Consider the following 16028-nt stretch of genomic DNA (forward strand, 5'->3'; position numbering starts at 1 on the left):
GCTCGTCGCTAGAGTAACGCCGCGCTCTCTGCCCTAGGCATCCTCTTCAACACCGGGGCCGGCCAGCACATCTTGAAGAACCCGCTCGTCGTCAACAGCATCGTGGAGAAGGTGGCTGGCAGAGCGGGGAGCGCCGCTGGGGAGGCGGCGGCTGAGCGGGAGCGGCGGCAGGGCCCAGCGCCGCAGCATCGGCCCCGCTGCACCGGGCAGAGCTGGCTGAAAGTTCTCTGGGAAGGCGTTTCCCCTGCACGGCCCTCTCTCCTGACTGTGGCCTTTCTCTGGTTGAGGAGGGACCTTCCTTCTTTCTGTACAGCACTCATTGCCTTGATGTTGATTGATTTTTCAAGAATATGGCCGCTTGCTTATTTTTCCATACTTGGCCAAATATCTTTCGTAAAGTAGCTTTAAGACATTCCTGTTCTCAGCATTTTCCTCTCATCCCTTTCTAAGCGGCAGACACATGCCTCTGCTAGCTGATCTCAGCGATGTACTGAGCTGCACATACGTTTTTCTTTCAAATTAATTAATTTAATAAAAATTCAAATTAATTTAAAAGTCATTCTAGAAATATAACCTATTTGTTCTTAGGCTGCCCTGCGACGCACAGATGTCATTCTGGAAGTAGGCCCGGGAACTGGTAACCTGACAGTAAAGATGTTAGAGAAAGTCAAAAAAGTAAGTGCGCATTTCCATGCAGCTTCCCAAGCTCTAACCACATTGTGTCTTAGACTAAGCCTAACAGAAGGAGCTTAATCTGCTTGATTCCAGTAAGCAGAATTACTCTGTGGATGTTTTTCTTAACGTTTGCATAATTCCAATGAGTTTTTAGCTGTTCATGTAAATCTTGTGTGGTTTTGTCAAGCTATATTGCTGTTATCCCTTTATATGGTAAGGCTTGCATGTTTTGTTGGAGGAAGGAACGTGCATAGTTTACTAGGGAATTTTTAAGAGTTATTTAAATCTGTAGCAATAGAGATGGAGGTTTTTTGATAATTGAAATTATAATCCCAGTTAGGAGAAGTTGTACAAAATTGCAAATACATACTTTGTTTTCAGGTTATTGCTTGTGAAATTGACCCTAGACTTGTTGGTGAGCTTCAGAAGAGAGTCCAGGGCACGTGAGTATCAACTCCAGAAATTGCGAGTGCTTAAAGAAGCAGAGCTGCTTTGGCAAAAGCTTGGGCAACATGCTTCTCTGAGGATAACCACAGTGTATTTTCCCCCAGGTGTCTGGCAAACAAACTGGAAATCAAGGTTGGAGATATCCTGAAGACAGACTTACCATTTTTTGATGCATGTGTGGCTAACTTGCCTTACCAGGTATGGGCTAAACAGCATGGCAAAACCCTCTTTCTTTTTAAATTATAATTGCCCAGAAATTGTACTAACACTAGTACTCTTTTCCTCAGATTTCTTCACCTTTTGTTTTCAAGTTGTTGCTTCATAGACCTTTTTTCAGGTACGTGGAAGAACAGAGCTCTGTATGACCTGATAGAAAAAAAAATGTTTTAAAAATAGCCCAAACCATTTTTTTTTTAGTTCTTAAAATATCAGTTTGATGGATCAGAGCCAGAACAAAATTTGTCTGTAATCTACAACCTGCCAGAGCATTGAAATTAGTTTATGTCAGTCTGTTAAGCATGAGAAGAAAGTTTAGTCTTGGCATCAGTGAATGTCTGGCTGATGAAAAAAGGAGTTGCACCTCTTCACACTTGTTTTATAACTTAATGGTTATTCCAGGCATAAGTAGGGCATAATAGCATTTCAAATGCCTTCCCACCTGATAAAGGAATGGTGGCACTGGTAGGATCAAATCCAAGGCACTTCCTGTTGTCCGGTCTAAAAATACTAACAGCCCAGGTACTTCTGCGTGTTGTTCAGTGTGTCAGCAGTTCTTTATTTTTCTCACTGAAGTACTAATGTTAGTGACATTATGGGTCAGTTTTTGGAGCTAGAGAGTTTGAAGGACTCATCATAGAATTCCTCAAAATGATTTGTTAGTCAGGCACATAACTCAGATGAGCTTCTGTCTCTTTGATCCTGATCCAGTTAGCAGTATAAAGAATCAAATTCTGTTGTAGCTTTAAGGAGATTTAGATGGTTTAACCAAGTTTTGTGTTGTTTTTTGGTTTTTTTTTGTAACACACTCTGAGCTAGTTAAGGCAGAGTTTGTGACAGACATAATTTCTGAGCATTGAGGCAAATCCTGTGTTTTCCAAGAGTGTTGGTTGGCTTTTGATGTAAAAATTGATTACTTAGAATTCATTTTCTCATTTCTGTTTTTCTCAGGTGTGCAATACTTATGTTTCAAAGGGAATTTGCACTTCGTCTGGTTGCAAAACCAGGAACTAAACTATACTGCAGACTCTCTATTAATACTCAGTTACTAGCTCGAGTCGACCATCTGATGAAGGTATCTTATTCTGCATTAGCTGACAGAGCTATCAAAGATAGAAGAATGTTTCTAGGAATGTGAGGATTTGCTGCTTACTCATACAGCTGCCTGACTTCTGACTAACAGGTTGGAAAGAACAACTTCAGGCCTCCTCCCAAAGTTGAATCCAGTGTTGTCAGAATAGAGCCAAAGAACCCACCACCACCTATCAACTTTCAGGTTAGCATCGTATACACTTATAACAATAACATACTAGCAGTAATGCCTAATTTAATTTTTCTTTTCACTTACTGCTCAGTTCTGTGTGCTGTTTTCACTCATAAGTACCAGCTACTCATTGGCATTTATGTAATTCCAAAGTACTCATTCCTTTATTGATCCACCTTGCATTAGGATGTTACCTGAACATGCCACCATCTGTTGGTGCAGCTTTGCTTGCAGTATGTGTGACGAGATAGAGGTACCATCTCCAATCTCAGTGGGAGAGTTGCTAGTAATAATGTCCCTTTCATCATGGTTTATATCTCCCAGAGACTGTTCTGGCTTGATGACTTTGTGGGTTATGATTAAAGGGGTATCTATGAGAAGCCTTATTTTCAAATGAGTATGTATCATCTCAGAAGACAGATGTTACATAATAGTATTCTTAAAGTTAGTTTTTAAACCACTTTGATCTTCAAGACCCTTTCAGCTTTGCCCAAGGTTAGCTGGATTTTCTTCAAGTGCCTGCCTTCTCAGCACGCAAGATCTGTCCAGTAGCGTCTAGACACGAAAAAGAACAATTCAAAAGTTTTGTGGGTGAGGTATTTTCTCCTCCATTTGTATTGCTTTGTCCAAGACAGGACTGTTTTTGTATTCTTGAGAAAGGTATTTTCCTGACAGATTGTTTCTTTGTGTTCAATATTGTGAAATTGTCAGTAGTGATTGTTCTTGTTAATAGTGGCTGTGTGTTCCTTTCTGTAAATTCTCAAATTTTTCATTTCAGGAGTGGGATGGTCTGGTAAGGATAGCCTTTGTTAGGAAAAACAAGACACTCTCTGCAGCATTTAAGTAAGTAACTTCTGCTAAAGGTTAATTTTCTCAAAAGTTTGAGGGTTAACCATTTCTTTTGTGCAAATGCATAGCAGTGTTACATGCATGCCAGGACAATCTGGGATAAACCACGATGGAAGATTTATGCTGAGGTCACAAGTTTTTTCTTTTAGAAGAAAACTAGGCAATTGTTTAAAAAGAACAGCTCCGTGTAGTCATTACAGTTTCTTATAGTGAAGGTGAATAAGCAGTTCAGCCAAAAAAATGAGTGAAAGATCAGTCTTCATTCTAAACTTGTATTTCTTTCAGGTCAAGTGCTGTAGAGCAGTTGCTGGACCATAATTACCGAATTCATTGTTCCTTACATAATACAGTAAGTTCCTTTTTAATATATTAAATTCTGTTTCTTTGTATTGACCTGCATACTGACTTTCTTGTAAGAGTAAAAAATCAACACAGAAAAGCTTAACATGTTAAAAGTTTTTCTGAGAGAGTTTGAGGGAGGAAGGAACTTCCCTCTTAGAGAAAATTGTAAAAGAGTCACTTAATGACAGTGAAAAAGCTGAAAGATGAGTATGTTAGTACTATATTGGCAGTACATGTCCCAAGGACTTTTACTAGTAAATCTGACAATCTAGGAAGAAAACTTATGTCTTCTTAGCAATGCTCTTGTGATTCATTTACAGTGAATGAGCTCAGGTACAAAGATTCAGATGCAATAACAGAAGAATTCAATAATCCATGCAAGAAAAAAGACAACTTCATGTCAAACAAGAACTTCTAAAAGCAGTGAAAGAATAAATGATTTAAATGAACCTTTCTCTATGCTATGAATAGAGAATTAATTTGTATCTTACTTTCTATTGACAGGAAATACCCGAAAACTTCAAAATTGCACAGAAAATACAGACAGTCCTAAAAAATACAGGTTACTCTGAAAAACGAGCTCGTTCAATGGATATAGATGATTTCATTAGGTATTTTTTTTCCCTCTTTATTTATCTTCCTTTTAAGCTTTTTCAAATTCTACCTGCATCTGTCCCTGTGCAGCACAGATTAATACTGGGTTACACAGGAATAGTACTAACTGTTTTCCTCTCAAAACCAGGCACTCCTTGCTTCTAGTCCTGAGCATGAATGAACACTTAAAACTTTGTATTTTAACTGCTGCTTACAGTATTGAGAAACAACTAGCTAAAGATCCCCATTTCTGCTGTTTGTGTACTAGACCCCTCTATCTCTCCTCTAAAAATGGCTTTAGTAATCAAATTGTAATTTCCCTGGAGATTTACATAGTCCTTCTTTGTCTTGAGGATTAGACTGTAGTCTATAGCACGATTTGGAAATTGGAGTAATTACTATATTCTGCTCTTGGTCAGTTAATTTGAGTGAACAACATGAATCCTCTCCCAGTTTAAGGTAAAAATTCCTAGCTGTTTCTCAGTGTGACAATTCATAGAGTTACTGCCCTTTACAGAAATGCAGTAAACCTGGTAGGATGCAATTAACTAACTGTGCTGAAAATACACCTGCACCTCTAAAATGGCAAATTTGCTAACTTCTACTTTAAGATCTGTAACAATTCTTTATGGCAGTTGAACAGCGGTGGCTGCTTTCATGCTATTTTCCTGTGTTCTTTGCCAGCTAGCATGTCTCAGAAATGCCTTAAGCTGAAGTATAAATGGTAACACAGATATTTCACTTTTTCAGACTGCTGCATGGCTTCAATTCAGAAGGCATCCATTTCTCATAGATTCCACTAGAAGAATGAAAGGTGTTTTGTATTTTGTCACCAAAGTCTTACCTAAGCCAGAGTGGCTGCAATGGGACAAGTTCTCACAAAAGCAATGAGCAGAATGCAGCATACGTACTCTGGTTCTTACTGAAACCTTATATGCAATTTTATCACAGATAGCTGCTGCTCTGTATTTTAAGTGATAACTTCTTTCACAACTGAAGTGCTGGACTTCCATATCTCAGTGTATTTTTAAATATACCAAATAACATGGACTGATACGGTCATAATTGAAATCTATGATTGTTCTCTGATCATGGACTTCACCTCAGTATATTCTTACACATATATTCAGTACAACCCAGAAATTTGGTCTGGGCAACAAAAGTTGTAGTCATTCCATTTATCTGGGATTTTTGTTTGTATGAAAGAGTATTTAAATGCTTTTGATTTGAATTGTCTGTCTCTTCCATTTGTCCTCTGGTAGCTACCCACATTCCAAGTCTGTTAATAATCTGCTGCTCTTGGAGAAATCCCAGTAACTGTTTCTCAGTAACAAGAGCACTTATCTTGAGGGCTTGGTATAACATACAAAACCACTGAGGCACCTGAAACTACCAGTGTAATTTCCTTTAACCCCTATTTACTGTCATCAGACCACTGTAGGAACCAGCAGAAAACTCCCAAAGGGCTGCCACTCATAAGCAGAGACAGAAGGGGTTTTTCTGTCAACTGTAAATTCAGGCAGCTGTTTTTACAAGAAAACATCACCCTTCAAGGCAAGAACAAATCTGAGCATAGATCAAAGCTTTCAGTGAGTTTTAGAGCACTGCATGCCTGTGTCCTGACAGAAGTGTCTTAATATAGTTTAGATTATGTATGTTTGTTATTAAGGACAAGGCAGAGTTTTCCCAAGGAGGCTTGCATTAACTCTGCATAGCAGCTGTCAAAAGAAAAATCCACTTTGGTCTGTCTTCTGATTCAGGAAAACAGGTAACTATTAACTAACTGTAGCATCATGCAAGGGTGAAGGCATGACTCTCTATTAACTACCCTAAGTAATTTTTTCCATATATAGCATATTACTTTCAGTAAGACCACAGTAAATGGAGATGATGGCAGAAAAAGAAAAAACTCCTCTATAACTTCATTTTCTATATATCCAGCATCAAGTCTTCTAAAAGTCATAGATTTAGAAGCATGTACAGAAATATGCACTTGAATTTGCAGGCATTGAGAGCTTGTTTGGGAAACTGGGTTGCTCAGTTATTTTATAATTTAATAATTCCAGTGCTGTTTCACTGTATGTAGAACCAATTTATGAGTGAGGTAAGTAGCCACAGCGATATGCTCAGACTATTACAGAAGGAGCAGGTGCTGGAGTTCTGTGTCACAGTCACACTTCCTCAATGCTTTTGTTTTACCAGACAGGAATCAGGAGAAGCTTGTCTTGAGTCCTGTTCAAGTTATTCCAGTCCATCACAACAATGGGCTACAGGAATTCCAGTGCTGTAACCAGCTGTAGCAGTTTTATTTTGATTCTCACTCCTTCACTCTCTGTAGACCTGACCTTTACAGGGGGCTTTGCCACAAAGACTCTCTTAACAGTCTCCCCACAGTAGACAATTCCAGTTTGCATCTGCTACCTGACAGACACATCATTTACAAGGCTTAGTAAAAAGCTGCTGAAATACTACTGCCTCTGTCCTCTTTGGCACCCGCTGTAAACCACAACCTGGTTGTTGCTCTAGGCTTTTATGTAGGAAGAGTAGGGAGGCCACTGTTTTGCAGGTAGGATGTCTCAGTCATCAGAGGCTTTTTAGAAACAAAGATTTCTCTAGAGCAGCTTCAGAGAAATCCTCTGGTATTCTACAATAACCTGTACTACCACCTGCTAACAAATGCTGCTGTCTTCTGTTTCATTCATTTTTTCTTTTTAACTGATGGATGACAGTCTGGAACAAAGGCTCAGAAAGATGTCATGTTTCTTTACAAAGACCTGCTGCAAAACTAAAGTCAGGACAAGTGCTCTGGGGAACCTACATGACAGAAGTAAATACTCATTCGGAAAACAGAAACCTTTTCAAAAGCGTAACGCTGGTGTGCTTACAAAGTGAAACCCTTCCCAGAGCACAACAGAGCTTTCATAGATGCAACTTCTCATCTGTAATTCATTTAATAGCTTTATTTATTAAACACATTATGTAAAATCTACATTGTTGTTTCAGTTTTCATGTTTACACACAGGAGGATTTTTAACCATGATGCGACAACAGCTTCCCATAGCCTACCTTCCTATGGGAGAAACAAACATTAAACACCACAAGAATTCTGGGCTCATTTAACTCTCTTTTCATTGCCTTCCCTTTATTTCCCTCCAGGCCTGGCACAAACAAACAGGCTTGTATTCTAAAAGTAATTTTTGAACAGTTCCAAGGGAAAGTCTTCTGATAGGAACTCCTGGAAACAGGGAGAACTCCTAGAGAGGTCTACAAGTCTTCATTTGACAACAAGTTCTTACATGAAAAGTCAGTCTTTTCTGGATATTAACTTGCAAAAATAACTTGAGTGCCACCACCTAAAAAGTGCTGATACACATGACACCATTTGTGAAAATTCAGGTATTTATGGGATTTCTATTAATGCTAGGTAGAAATATTGTGCAAAATCCTCAAATGATGCAATTTCACCCACTTCTCAGGTGCTGGCATTGTACAAAGGGAAAAATAGGTATTAGCTACTTTTTTTTAAAAGCAACAGAGCTACTTAAACTACCTGCAAGCTACTGTTAATGTACATGTAAGTGTGTCATGCATCAAAAGCCAAATTTTAACAGTATATGAAAGGCCATTAAGTATTTAGTTTTATCCCCAAACTTTTACAGTTATTCTATACATATGCAGAGGTCAGTTCGTACCTTTACTTTGACAGCATTATCACACCATACCACATACTGTATATCTGCATTATCCTAAGATACAATTCTCCTCAGTACTTCAACATTACCCTTTATTATACATCAACTAGTTTGTATTTTTTCGTTTTTTTCTTTGTTTTTTTCTTTTTTTTTTTTCTTTTTTTTCTTTTTAATTACAGAGAAAAATGGTAAAATTATATAACCATTCCTTATGGTAGTCAAATAAATCTAGATAAGGAGGATGCAGTGTCCAGCTGTTTGTCCACTCTTAACAGCTCTTGCAGTTCCTGCTCAATGATATGGCACATCCTTGTGAGATTAAACTAGCCACCAAAAATGAGGTCTCAACACATTAAAAATGTACACATACTAAAAGTAATTTATCTTGACAAATAAGGAATGTTGTTTTATTAACACTGTGCTTCAGAAAGGATGTTTAGGGTTACGTAGCCTTCATCAAGGCACAGAATGGGAAGAGGTAAGCACAGCTGTCGGTAGAGGAGAAGTTATGTACAACCACTAGTGAGGTGTGCATGCACGCAAACACAATTTAAAACAGCACAGCTGGTCTTTGTAATAAAAACTGAACAGAACTGAACAAAAGGATATACTGTGACCTTTTAATGGCCACAGTTTTACTTCATTATGTAAAACATGGCAACTATTTCCAAACCCGCATGGTTGTGCTGTCTGGTCTAGAAGCATTTTGTAGACATAGGAGCATTTCACACAAAACTGAAAATGCCATTCAGGAATAAGAAACAGGACATTTCCACAGACATTTCTAACATTTTTACACTTTCAAGTAGTTGAGTTCTTACGGCCACTGGGTTTTGTAACAAATGTGTGCTACAGCAGTATGGGTTCGTGGATTCTTTTAGCAGCAAAGGCCCATTTCAAAGGGCACGTGGTCTTTTCGGGTTGATCTGTTTACTGGCCTGTTCCTCCTCTTGTAGAGCTGCCCGGAAAGATTTCACTTTATCTTTAATGAAAAAGAGAGAATGAGTGCTGATACGTCCGTCCGTGCTCAACACAGATCTTGAAACTAAGCCCTGATGCTCCACTTCCCAGCCCTAATGCACAATGAACAAAAATAGCTGACACTAGAAACCACAAGAGGATAGAAATAAGCATAAATTCAATACTCACCATACAAACAAGTTGCTTAGCAACTTAGTCCCTTCTCAGATGCTGCCCCTGTCTCTAGGCAGGGTAGGTTTGGAAACTGCGCAATTGCATTCCCAGCATGTAACCTGTTCACACTTCAATTCTGCTTCTAACTTAAAGAGTATTGGCAGATACACACCACATATATCCTTTTCCTTTCCATTGCCTTCCAAACAATTTTATATGCCTCTAAGAATTGTATTGAGTGTACAATCAGTCACTTCTGTACATTTTAAAACCTGTAGAGTAAATTCTACTCCCCCCTGTTTCTCTATGAATGTGAAAAGCATTTGTGATTAAATTTTGTTAGTTACTCAACATAAATAGATAAATGCATCATTCATTTGGTTTTATCATAACTATACCAAGAATGGGAGAAGCCTGAGAAAGGAAGTGTGGGCATCCTTTCATTTTTCTATTCCTGTCCCTCTCCATTCCCCAGTAGTATGCCCAAGAATGGGAAGAAATAAACCAAAATGGCAGCATGAAGATGTCACTCCCAGAGTGACTGGAATAAAAGCTGAAATATTCAGTGACCGTTACATGCCATGAGCAGAACACAGAAGATGCTGGGAGAAAGAATTTTTGACTTAACAGTTCTTCCTCCTGTAAAACTATATATGTGTCAAGCTGCCTGTAAAGATGCAAGCATCTCTTAAATAGCCTTTACCTCCAGTAGCTTGTTTCAAAGGCAGTATCTAGTAAGTTTTCAAAGAGCCAAGTTTCACGTAAAATGTCTTTTTTCACTGCTGGTGTCTCAAACTGTATTCTGAAGAGGAAGCCATCATTCATAAAAAGTAAAGGAATGTACCTTCAATTCTTTGTTAAAGTATACTGGTGCAAGGCAAGCAAGCCACGTCTGGTTTACTTCATGAATTCTTCTAACTTACAGCAGATACACAGACAATAAAACTAAGATTTTATCTTAAGAATCTTCCAACACAGATGGAAAACACCCCACCCCTCAGCCCCCAACTCCACCCTTGAATTTTTACCAGTATAGCATGTCTCCTGAAGTCCGAATAGTGCTAGAAACTAAAATGAAAAATTCATCTCCATGTGGTACCAAGCTGACAAGCTGATTTTAGAAGAGGAGTCGTCAAATTTGGTCACTAAGAATGATCTGTAGTTTGTTTTTCAACAAAGAAAGGCTGACAAAATTCAGACAGAAAGGCTGCTGAAGAAAAAAGTAAGCTACCAATCAAGCTACTTGTAGCTCAATGCCACTCTTAAGAAAGAACATAACCACACTTTTTTTTTCCTCATTATTACTGCAAGTCTCCATGACACATGAAAACACACTGCTAATAATACGTACAGAAGTGATTAAAATCAATCTACCTCTGAGTTCTGTCAGAATGTCAAGTTTTTGCTCTAGAATTGCTTCAAGTTGGGTAGCGTAAGAATCCACATCATAGTCTACTTCTTCTGTCATCTCAATAAGAGCTTTCTCATCTTCCAGCCATCTAATAGTTTCCTAGGTAAAAGTTTAAAAACCCCAAATAAATACATTAGCAAAGTTTCAAGACAAAGAGCTGAATCCGACATTTTCTCAAGATGACCACACTTCTACTGTCTCATCATCTCAATATAACATTGCAATCCTAAGATTAAACCTTATTCCTGTGTCGGCAAAATTGTATGTTGTATACATTGTTTCTTAATTCCAGTGGTCATACCAGCAACAGGTAAACTCCAGCTACCCCAGTTCTCTTCAAGTTCAGAACATTAGGTGGTTGCAAAGCCACAAAACTCAGAGAACAGAACTTTATCTCATAGTTATGTCCCCTTAGGTGAGTATCAAACTTTGAAGTTAGGCTTCAATTTAAGTATGGGCTGGTTACCACTGACTATAATCATAGCGTCTTTAGTACAGTCAAGGAGCCAAGATAATTCTGTCCATAATGAAAACCAGTTTTGAGAGAAGCTGTGTAAAAGAAGATCTATTTTAAGCTCACTATTGCATGAGCTAACTCCTCAGATAGGTAAGAGTAAAGGTTGGTTACAGCAGCCTCTTGGGCATGCTTGCACTCCAATTACCAAAAAAGAAAAGAGGAAAAAAAATCTTGCGGCAAAAAAGAATGCAACCAAAGCTTAAAGCTGACAGAACCATGCAAAGCTGTGATCAGGAGAACTGATCCCATTGGAAATGCTTTGATTTAGAAAAAGAAAGCAGCTGACAGTTCTAGGCATGCTGGGCTTGAAGTACTAAAAGTAAGTCTTTCCCTCTGTGCTCAGTAGCCCAAGTAATATTGAAAGTATAGTTCAAACCCATGTACGGGGGATTTGGTCAGGACAGATGGAGCTCACACTGCGATAGGGTTCATCTCAGCTAATATAAACTTGTACATCAAGACACAAAGGAAGACGAATCCTCTATAGCATGATTCATTCCCTTGATCTATTGCATACATTTTTGTTTGGAAAGGATGTTTTGTATTAGCAGCTTCCAGGAGAGAGCTGATAGAAGACAACTTCTGCCTGGTACAGTTGGTAGGCTTTGTATTGGTGCAGCCCACCTCCACCCACAACATGAACTAACAAGCTGTGCTGCAAACAAAGGGAGCTGAGACTCAGCCACATTTCCTTCCAGTGACTGCTGGGTGGAAGAGTAATCTCCAGCAGAAGGACAGACACACAGAGGCAGTAACAGCTTAAACTAATGCAGCTTGTCCCTCCAGAAGTTGCAAGCATTAGGACGCAGCTATGGCGTATGACTACACTTCTGCATGTTTTACTTCAGGGCTAATGTTTTTCATAAGAACTGAATCTCTATACATCTGTTGTAAAACGTGTAGTTTAGCATCCTACTGTATTACAAACACACATCAGTGTTCCACTAAGATACCTAAATTGAGGAAATGTGTGTACTCCCTAAAGGTTTAATGCTCTGCTGTTCTCTTGCAGCAAATGTGCCAAACAGACAGCCTCCCTGGAGGTTATGAACAGAAGCAACTCACATTTCCATCTGAAAACTAGTAACTCATTACTACAATTTATTTCATGAATGTAAAAGGCTCCATGGCACTGACCAGCATTACACTAATAGCTTTCACAGACCCTGACTAATAGCTATTGAAAACCTTTATGTATCTGTAAAAAGGAAGTAAACAGGCAGTTAGAAATGTGTGTGTCTATTCTAGATCTTGGTATCTCAGAGGCAGACGTCACAAAAGGGTATGCCAATGAGATACTTGGAGGGAGTACTGCAGTACCTTAGAGGGACGAGACCAAACAGAAATGGTGCTGATAAAGACATTACTATTAATTGCCAGCTTTGGCATAGGTATGTTGACATAGGTTAGACAGTGAAATTGAAAATTTCAAGACCCATCTGAACAAACTCCCTACAACTAGGAAAAAAACCATTAATGCTGGAAAAGGAATACAACAGAAAATACAGTAAGAATAGTAAAAAGAGAACAACTACTCTTCTTACAATGAACACAGTCTATTTAGTAATGTTTGTTGAGAAGGAAAATTTTACTAAATTCCTGGGATGATATCACAATATGCTTCTCTTTCATCATGGGGACAAAGATTAATCATTATGGGCTCTGTCCCTATTTGTTTGCTACAGTAGGCTTCGCATAATAAAACAATTTAGAAATCTCCCGACAGCAGCAGAATGACCAGATGATATCCTGCCTCTTCAACATGCACTTACAGTGGGAAAACCTTAATTCCTAGATTGGGATAAAACAAACCAGACCTCCATCTTTTACCTGGAAGACAGCCCTGTGGCCTTCTACTACTTGCTCTTCCATTTCTACCATTTGTGACACAGCTTCATGGAAAGTAAACAACTGCGGAGAAACTTCCTCTTCCTAGAAACAATAATTAACACTTGTTAGTCTAGAAAGAACTGTGGCTATAGAAAATAAACTGAATGTGATCCATCTCATCAAGGAACACAAATATGCATAAAGCAGAACCTGTCAAAAATAGAATTTAGTACTTCCAACGAGAAAATCTCAAGAAATGAGTGGAGAGGGCAATAAATTTAAAAAGTTCAGAGTTAAATTTAATTCATATTCACTAAAAATTTCCAGCCACTAATCCTAGTGAATACCGGAAAATGGAATATTCTACATTAAAAAAAAAAAAAAGTTAAAATAGTGGGAAGAGGATGTCACAAGGGAAGAATGCTAATTTCCAGCAGGTTTTAATGCCTAACTCTGGTTTTCTGTCAGGGCTTTTTGTTGTGCGTATCATAACAGACAGACAATCATTTTCAAAACAAGACAACAGCAGTTACATTCAACAGATTTCATGAAATCAAAATGAAATTAAACCTTTGGGAAAAAGTGGAATAAAAGTAAAGTGAGAAATCTAAAATGTACATAGCAATTAATACATTGGAAGAACACACAGCATGGATTTACAAACTGGGGCAAAAAGGGCTTCTTTAGAAATGAAGAGTTACAATCAAAAGCACTAGTTAGGCTGTAATTAATGATTTAGCAAGACAGTATAGTTCCTTATACAATGCCTTTGAAATCTTCTTAAAAACATACTGTAAAGCTTAATTTAATTTTATATGAACAATTAGAAAAATTATATAAAAGAATATCTGATTGGAAGAACTGTCCAGTGGGAAGCTCTAGGAATCACTAGCATGTTCTTATGAAATAGTACTGGAGTCACTCAGATGAAAAATACAGCAGCCACCATGAAGAGGTGTCTAAGGAGACAAAGAGTCTTGCAAAAAAGAAGTTAGGATAGTAAGGATTCCTCTCTTCTGTCTTTCATCAGCATTTTCACAAATCCAGTTTTAATCCCTGTTGTAAATTTGAGGAACCAGGACTATAGCTAAAAATAAGCAATGAGGGGAAAATGCCCTTTAGAAGATATCTCTCAGCTCCCCACTCCAGCCCAGGGAGACATGCTGGGAACATGATGTGGCGCTCTCCTGAACTGGGATTCCACCTCATGAAAATCAGGATGCTGGGAAGAGGAATGATGGGTAGTCATATATCTAAATGCAAAGAAAGGCCAACTCCCTTGAAATAGGTGTTGCATGCAGTAAAATAATGCTCAAAACCACGAGTGTTAAGTAAAACAGATGAGAATCCCAGGATACTTCTAACTGCCTAAATATATATAAAGGCATACTGGAAAAAAATGTACACTAAAGAATGTCAGAGCTTAGAGCAGACCCTGCCTAGATATTAAAAGCCCTAATCAGTGAGGGAGATAAAGACAAGAAAAACATTCTCCTCTCAACCCTTCAAGAAATGTTTTTAGTTGTTTGTTTGTTTTTTTTAATGGAAACGGACAAAATACCATAAAGTGAAAAAGTGAAGAGGCATGCTGTGTTTACTTAATGATCTTGCTAATAGGCTATAAATACACATTACTCTGGATTTGTTCTGCCACTGTATTTATCATCAACTTTTTCCATGTAACGTTGTAAAACACTCACATTTTGTTCACAAAGCAGTTTGAGATCATCTCTCTGAGGAGAGCTCCCCACGCCCCACTGTGTTTCCAGGTCGTCTATCTGATTGGAAGCATGGTGTACAGTGGGACGGATATCTCCTGCAGCACTAGGATCGACCGTCAGTTCCTTCACCCTACAAGCAGAAAAAGTCATTTGTAAATTAGTAAACTCCTGTGCAAAAGAGTCACAACCAAAAAAACCCATCTTCATTAATTTATATGCAATTAATTCATTTAATAAAGATGATAATGTCAGCTTCAAAAATTTAATGTACTTTCAGTGGCAAAAAGATGTTAGTCCAACTCCTAAAAAGCATGGACCATTGAATTTCAACTACTAGCAGGTGGATCTCAGTCCATCTTCTGGCAAGAGGCATTTTCTGATTGAAATCTTACTAATTAACAGTTATGGGGGCAAAAATCTCCAAACACTCAATATCCTTAACAATAAGTAGTATTAGAGAGAAAAGTTCACTCTGCACCCTAAATGTGACCATCTTTCTTTTTCTGTACACTCAACTGTGCTTTAAAGAAGTTAGCCAATCGGTACCCCATTAGGTGCTATAAGCAAATTCTCCACTCTGTAGAAAATAATAATTTGCAAACAAGTATCTCAGATAATTAATAGATCCTTTAATTAAGATAATTTTAAAAGTGAAAATATTAAAATGTTAGACTCTTGCAGCATTCAAATAGTTTAAAAGATTGATAATGATTCTGTCAAAAAAAAAGCCCATTCAAAAGCAAGTTTATGAAACAGACACATCCAAGTCTGCAAGTATAGCAAGTTTTGGAACATATTCTTAATTTTTTTAAAGGAAAAAGTAACACTTATTTACTACAATGGAAACTGTTTTTCATTCATCTTCAGAGTGATGAAAACGGTTTCTTTTTTAATTAGAGATATTAAAATTACCCTAAACACAACTTTTCAGATCTGGTCCACTAAATGTATAAAGGTGACATCACCATTTTAAAATAAAATATATGAAGGAAACTTAGCAAGCCTGGATACAGAGTGTGGGTATTTAAGGAGGGTAAACAGAATACTGGGAAGATGATTGCAGATCATGCAGAACCATCACCTGCCAACAAAATAAAAACAAGCTATGTGTGACTCAAGACAAGGGGACTAATGAAAGGTTGGTCTGTAAAATTACATAGCCAGAAAGAAAACTTAAAAATAAAGATTCCATGTATAGAATGAAGTAGACCTGGTGATTGAAGGAGAAAAGTCGTCATACTCATAGGAAGGAGAGAGATCTGAGCGACTGCCACTACCCTGTGAGAAGGGAATGTCCGAAGGACTAATTCCAAATTCCTTTACTCTGCAGCAGCAA

General features: G+C 38.0%; 3 protein-coding genes across 9 annotated transcripts in view; 1 reads left to right on the forward strand and 2 right to left on the reverse strand.

The window, feature by feature from the left end:
• IPO11 (importin 11) overlaps window positions 1–16028 on the reverse strand; it is a 333704-nt gene that overhangs the window by 106446 nt on the left and 211230 nt on the right. The window lies entirely within an intron of this gene.
• DIMT1 (DIM1 dimethyladenosine transferase 1 homolog) lies at window positions 589–7992 on the forward strand. The gene is made up of 10 exons (XM_026865727.1): window positions 589–679; window positions 1057–1118; window positions 1227–1320; window positions 1410–1456; window positions 2286–2413; window positions 2522–2614; window positions 3381–3445; window positions 3737–3800; window positions 4298–4404; window positions 5138–7992. Exons 3-10 carry the CDS (start codon window positions 1292–1294, stop codon window positions 5178–5180), a joined length of 576 nt encoding a protein of 191 aa, XP_026721528.1. The 5' UTR covers window positions 589–679; window positions 1057–1118; window positions 1227–1291; the 3' UTR covers window positions 5181–7992.
• Window positions 7913–16028, reverse strand: part of KIF2A (kinesin family member 2A) — a 56789-nt gene continuing 48673 nt past the window's right edge. For 4 of the 7 annotated variants that reach the window (XM_026865719.1, XM_026865720.1, XM_026865722.1 and 1 more), the window contains 5 exons: window positions 15903–16016; window positions 14672–14822; window positions 12972–13073; window positions 10588–10723; window positions 7913–9061 (listed from right to left, as the gene is read on the reverse strand). In XM_026865719.1, the coding sequence (XP_026721520.1) occupies window positions 8976–9061; window positions 10588–10723; window positions 12972–13073; window positions 14672–14822; window positions 15903–16016 (589 nt within the window). In that variant the 3' untranslated portion in view covers window positions 7913–8975. The remainder of the gene's footprint in view (window positions 9062–10587; window positions 10724–12971; window positions 13074–14671; window positions 14823–15902; window positions 16017–16028) is intronic. The other 3 variants (XM_026865724.1, XM_026865725.1, XM_026865723.1) reach the window with 1 other exon arrangement.

Source organism: Athene cunicularia (assembly GCF_003259725.1).
Source record: "Athene cunicularia isolate RWA chromosome Z unlocalized genomic scaffold, athCun1 chrZ_part1, whole genome shotgun sequence".
NCBI classification, from domain to species: domain Eukaryota; kingdom Metazoa; phylum Chordata; class Aves; order Strigiformes; family Strigidae; genus Athene; species Athene cunicularia.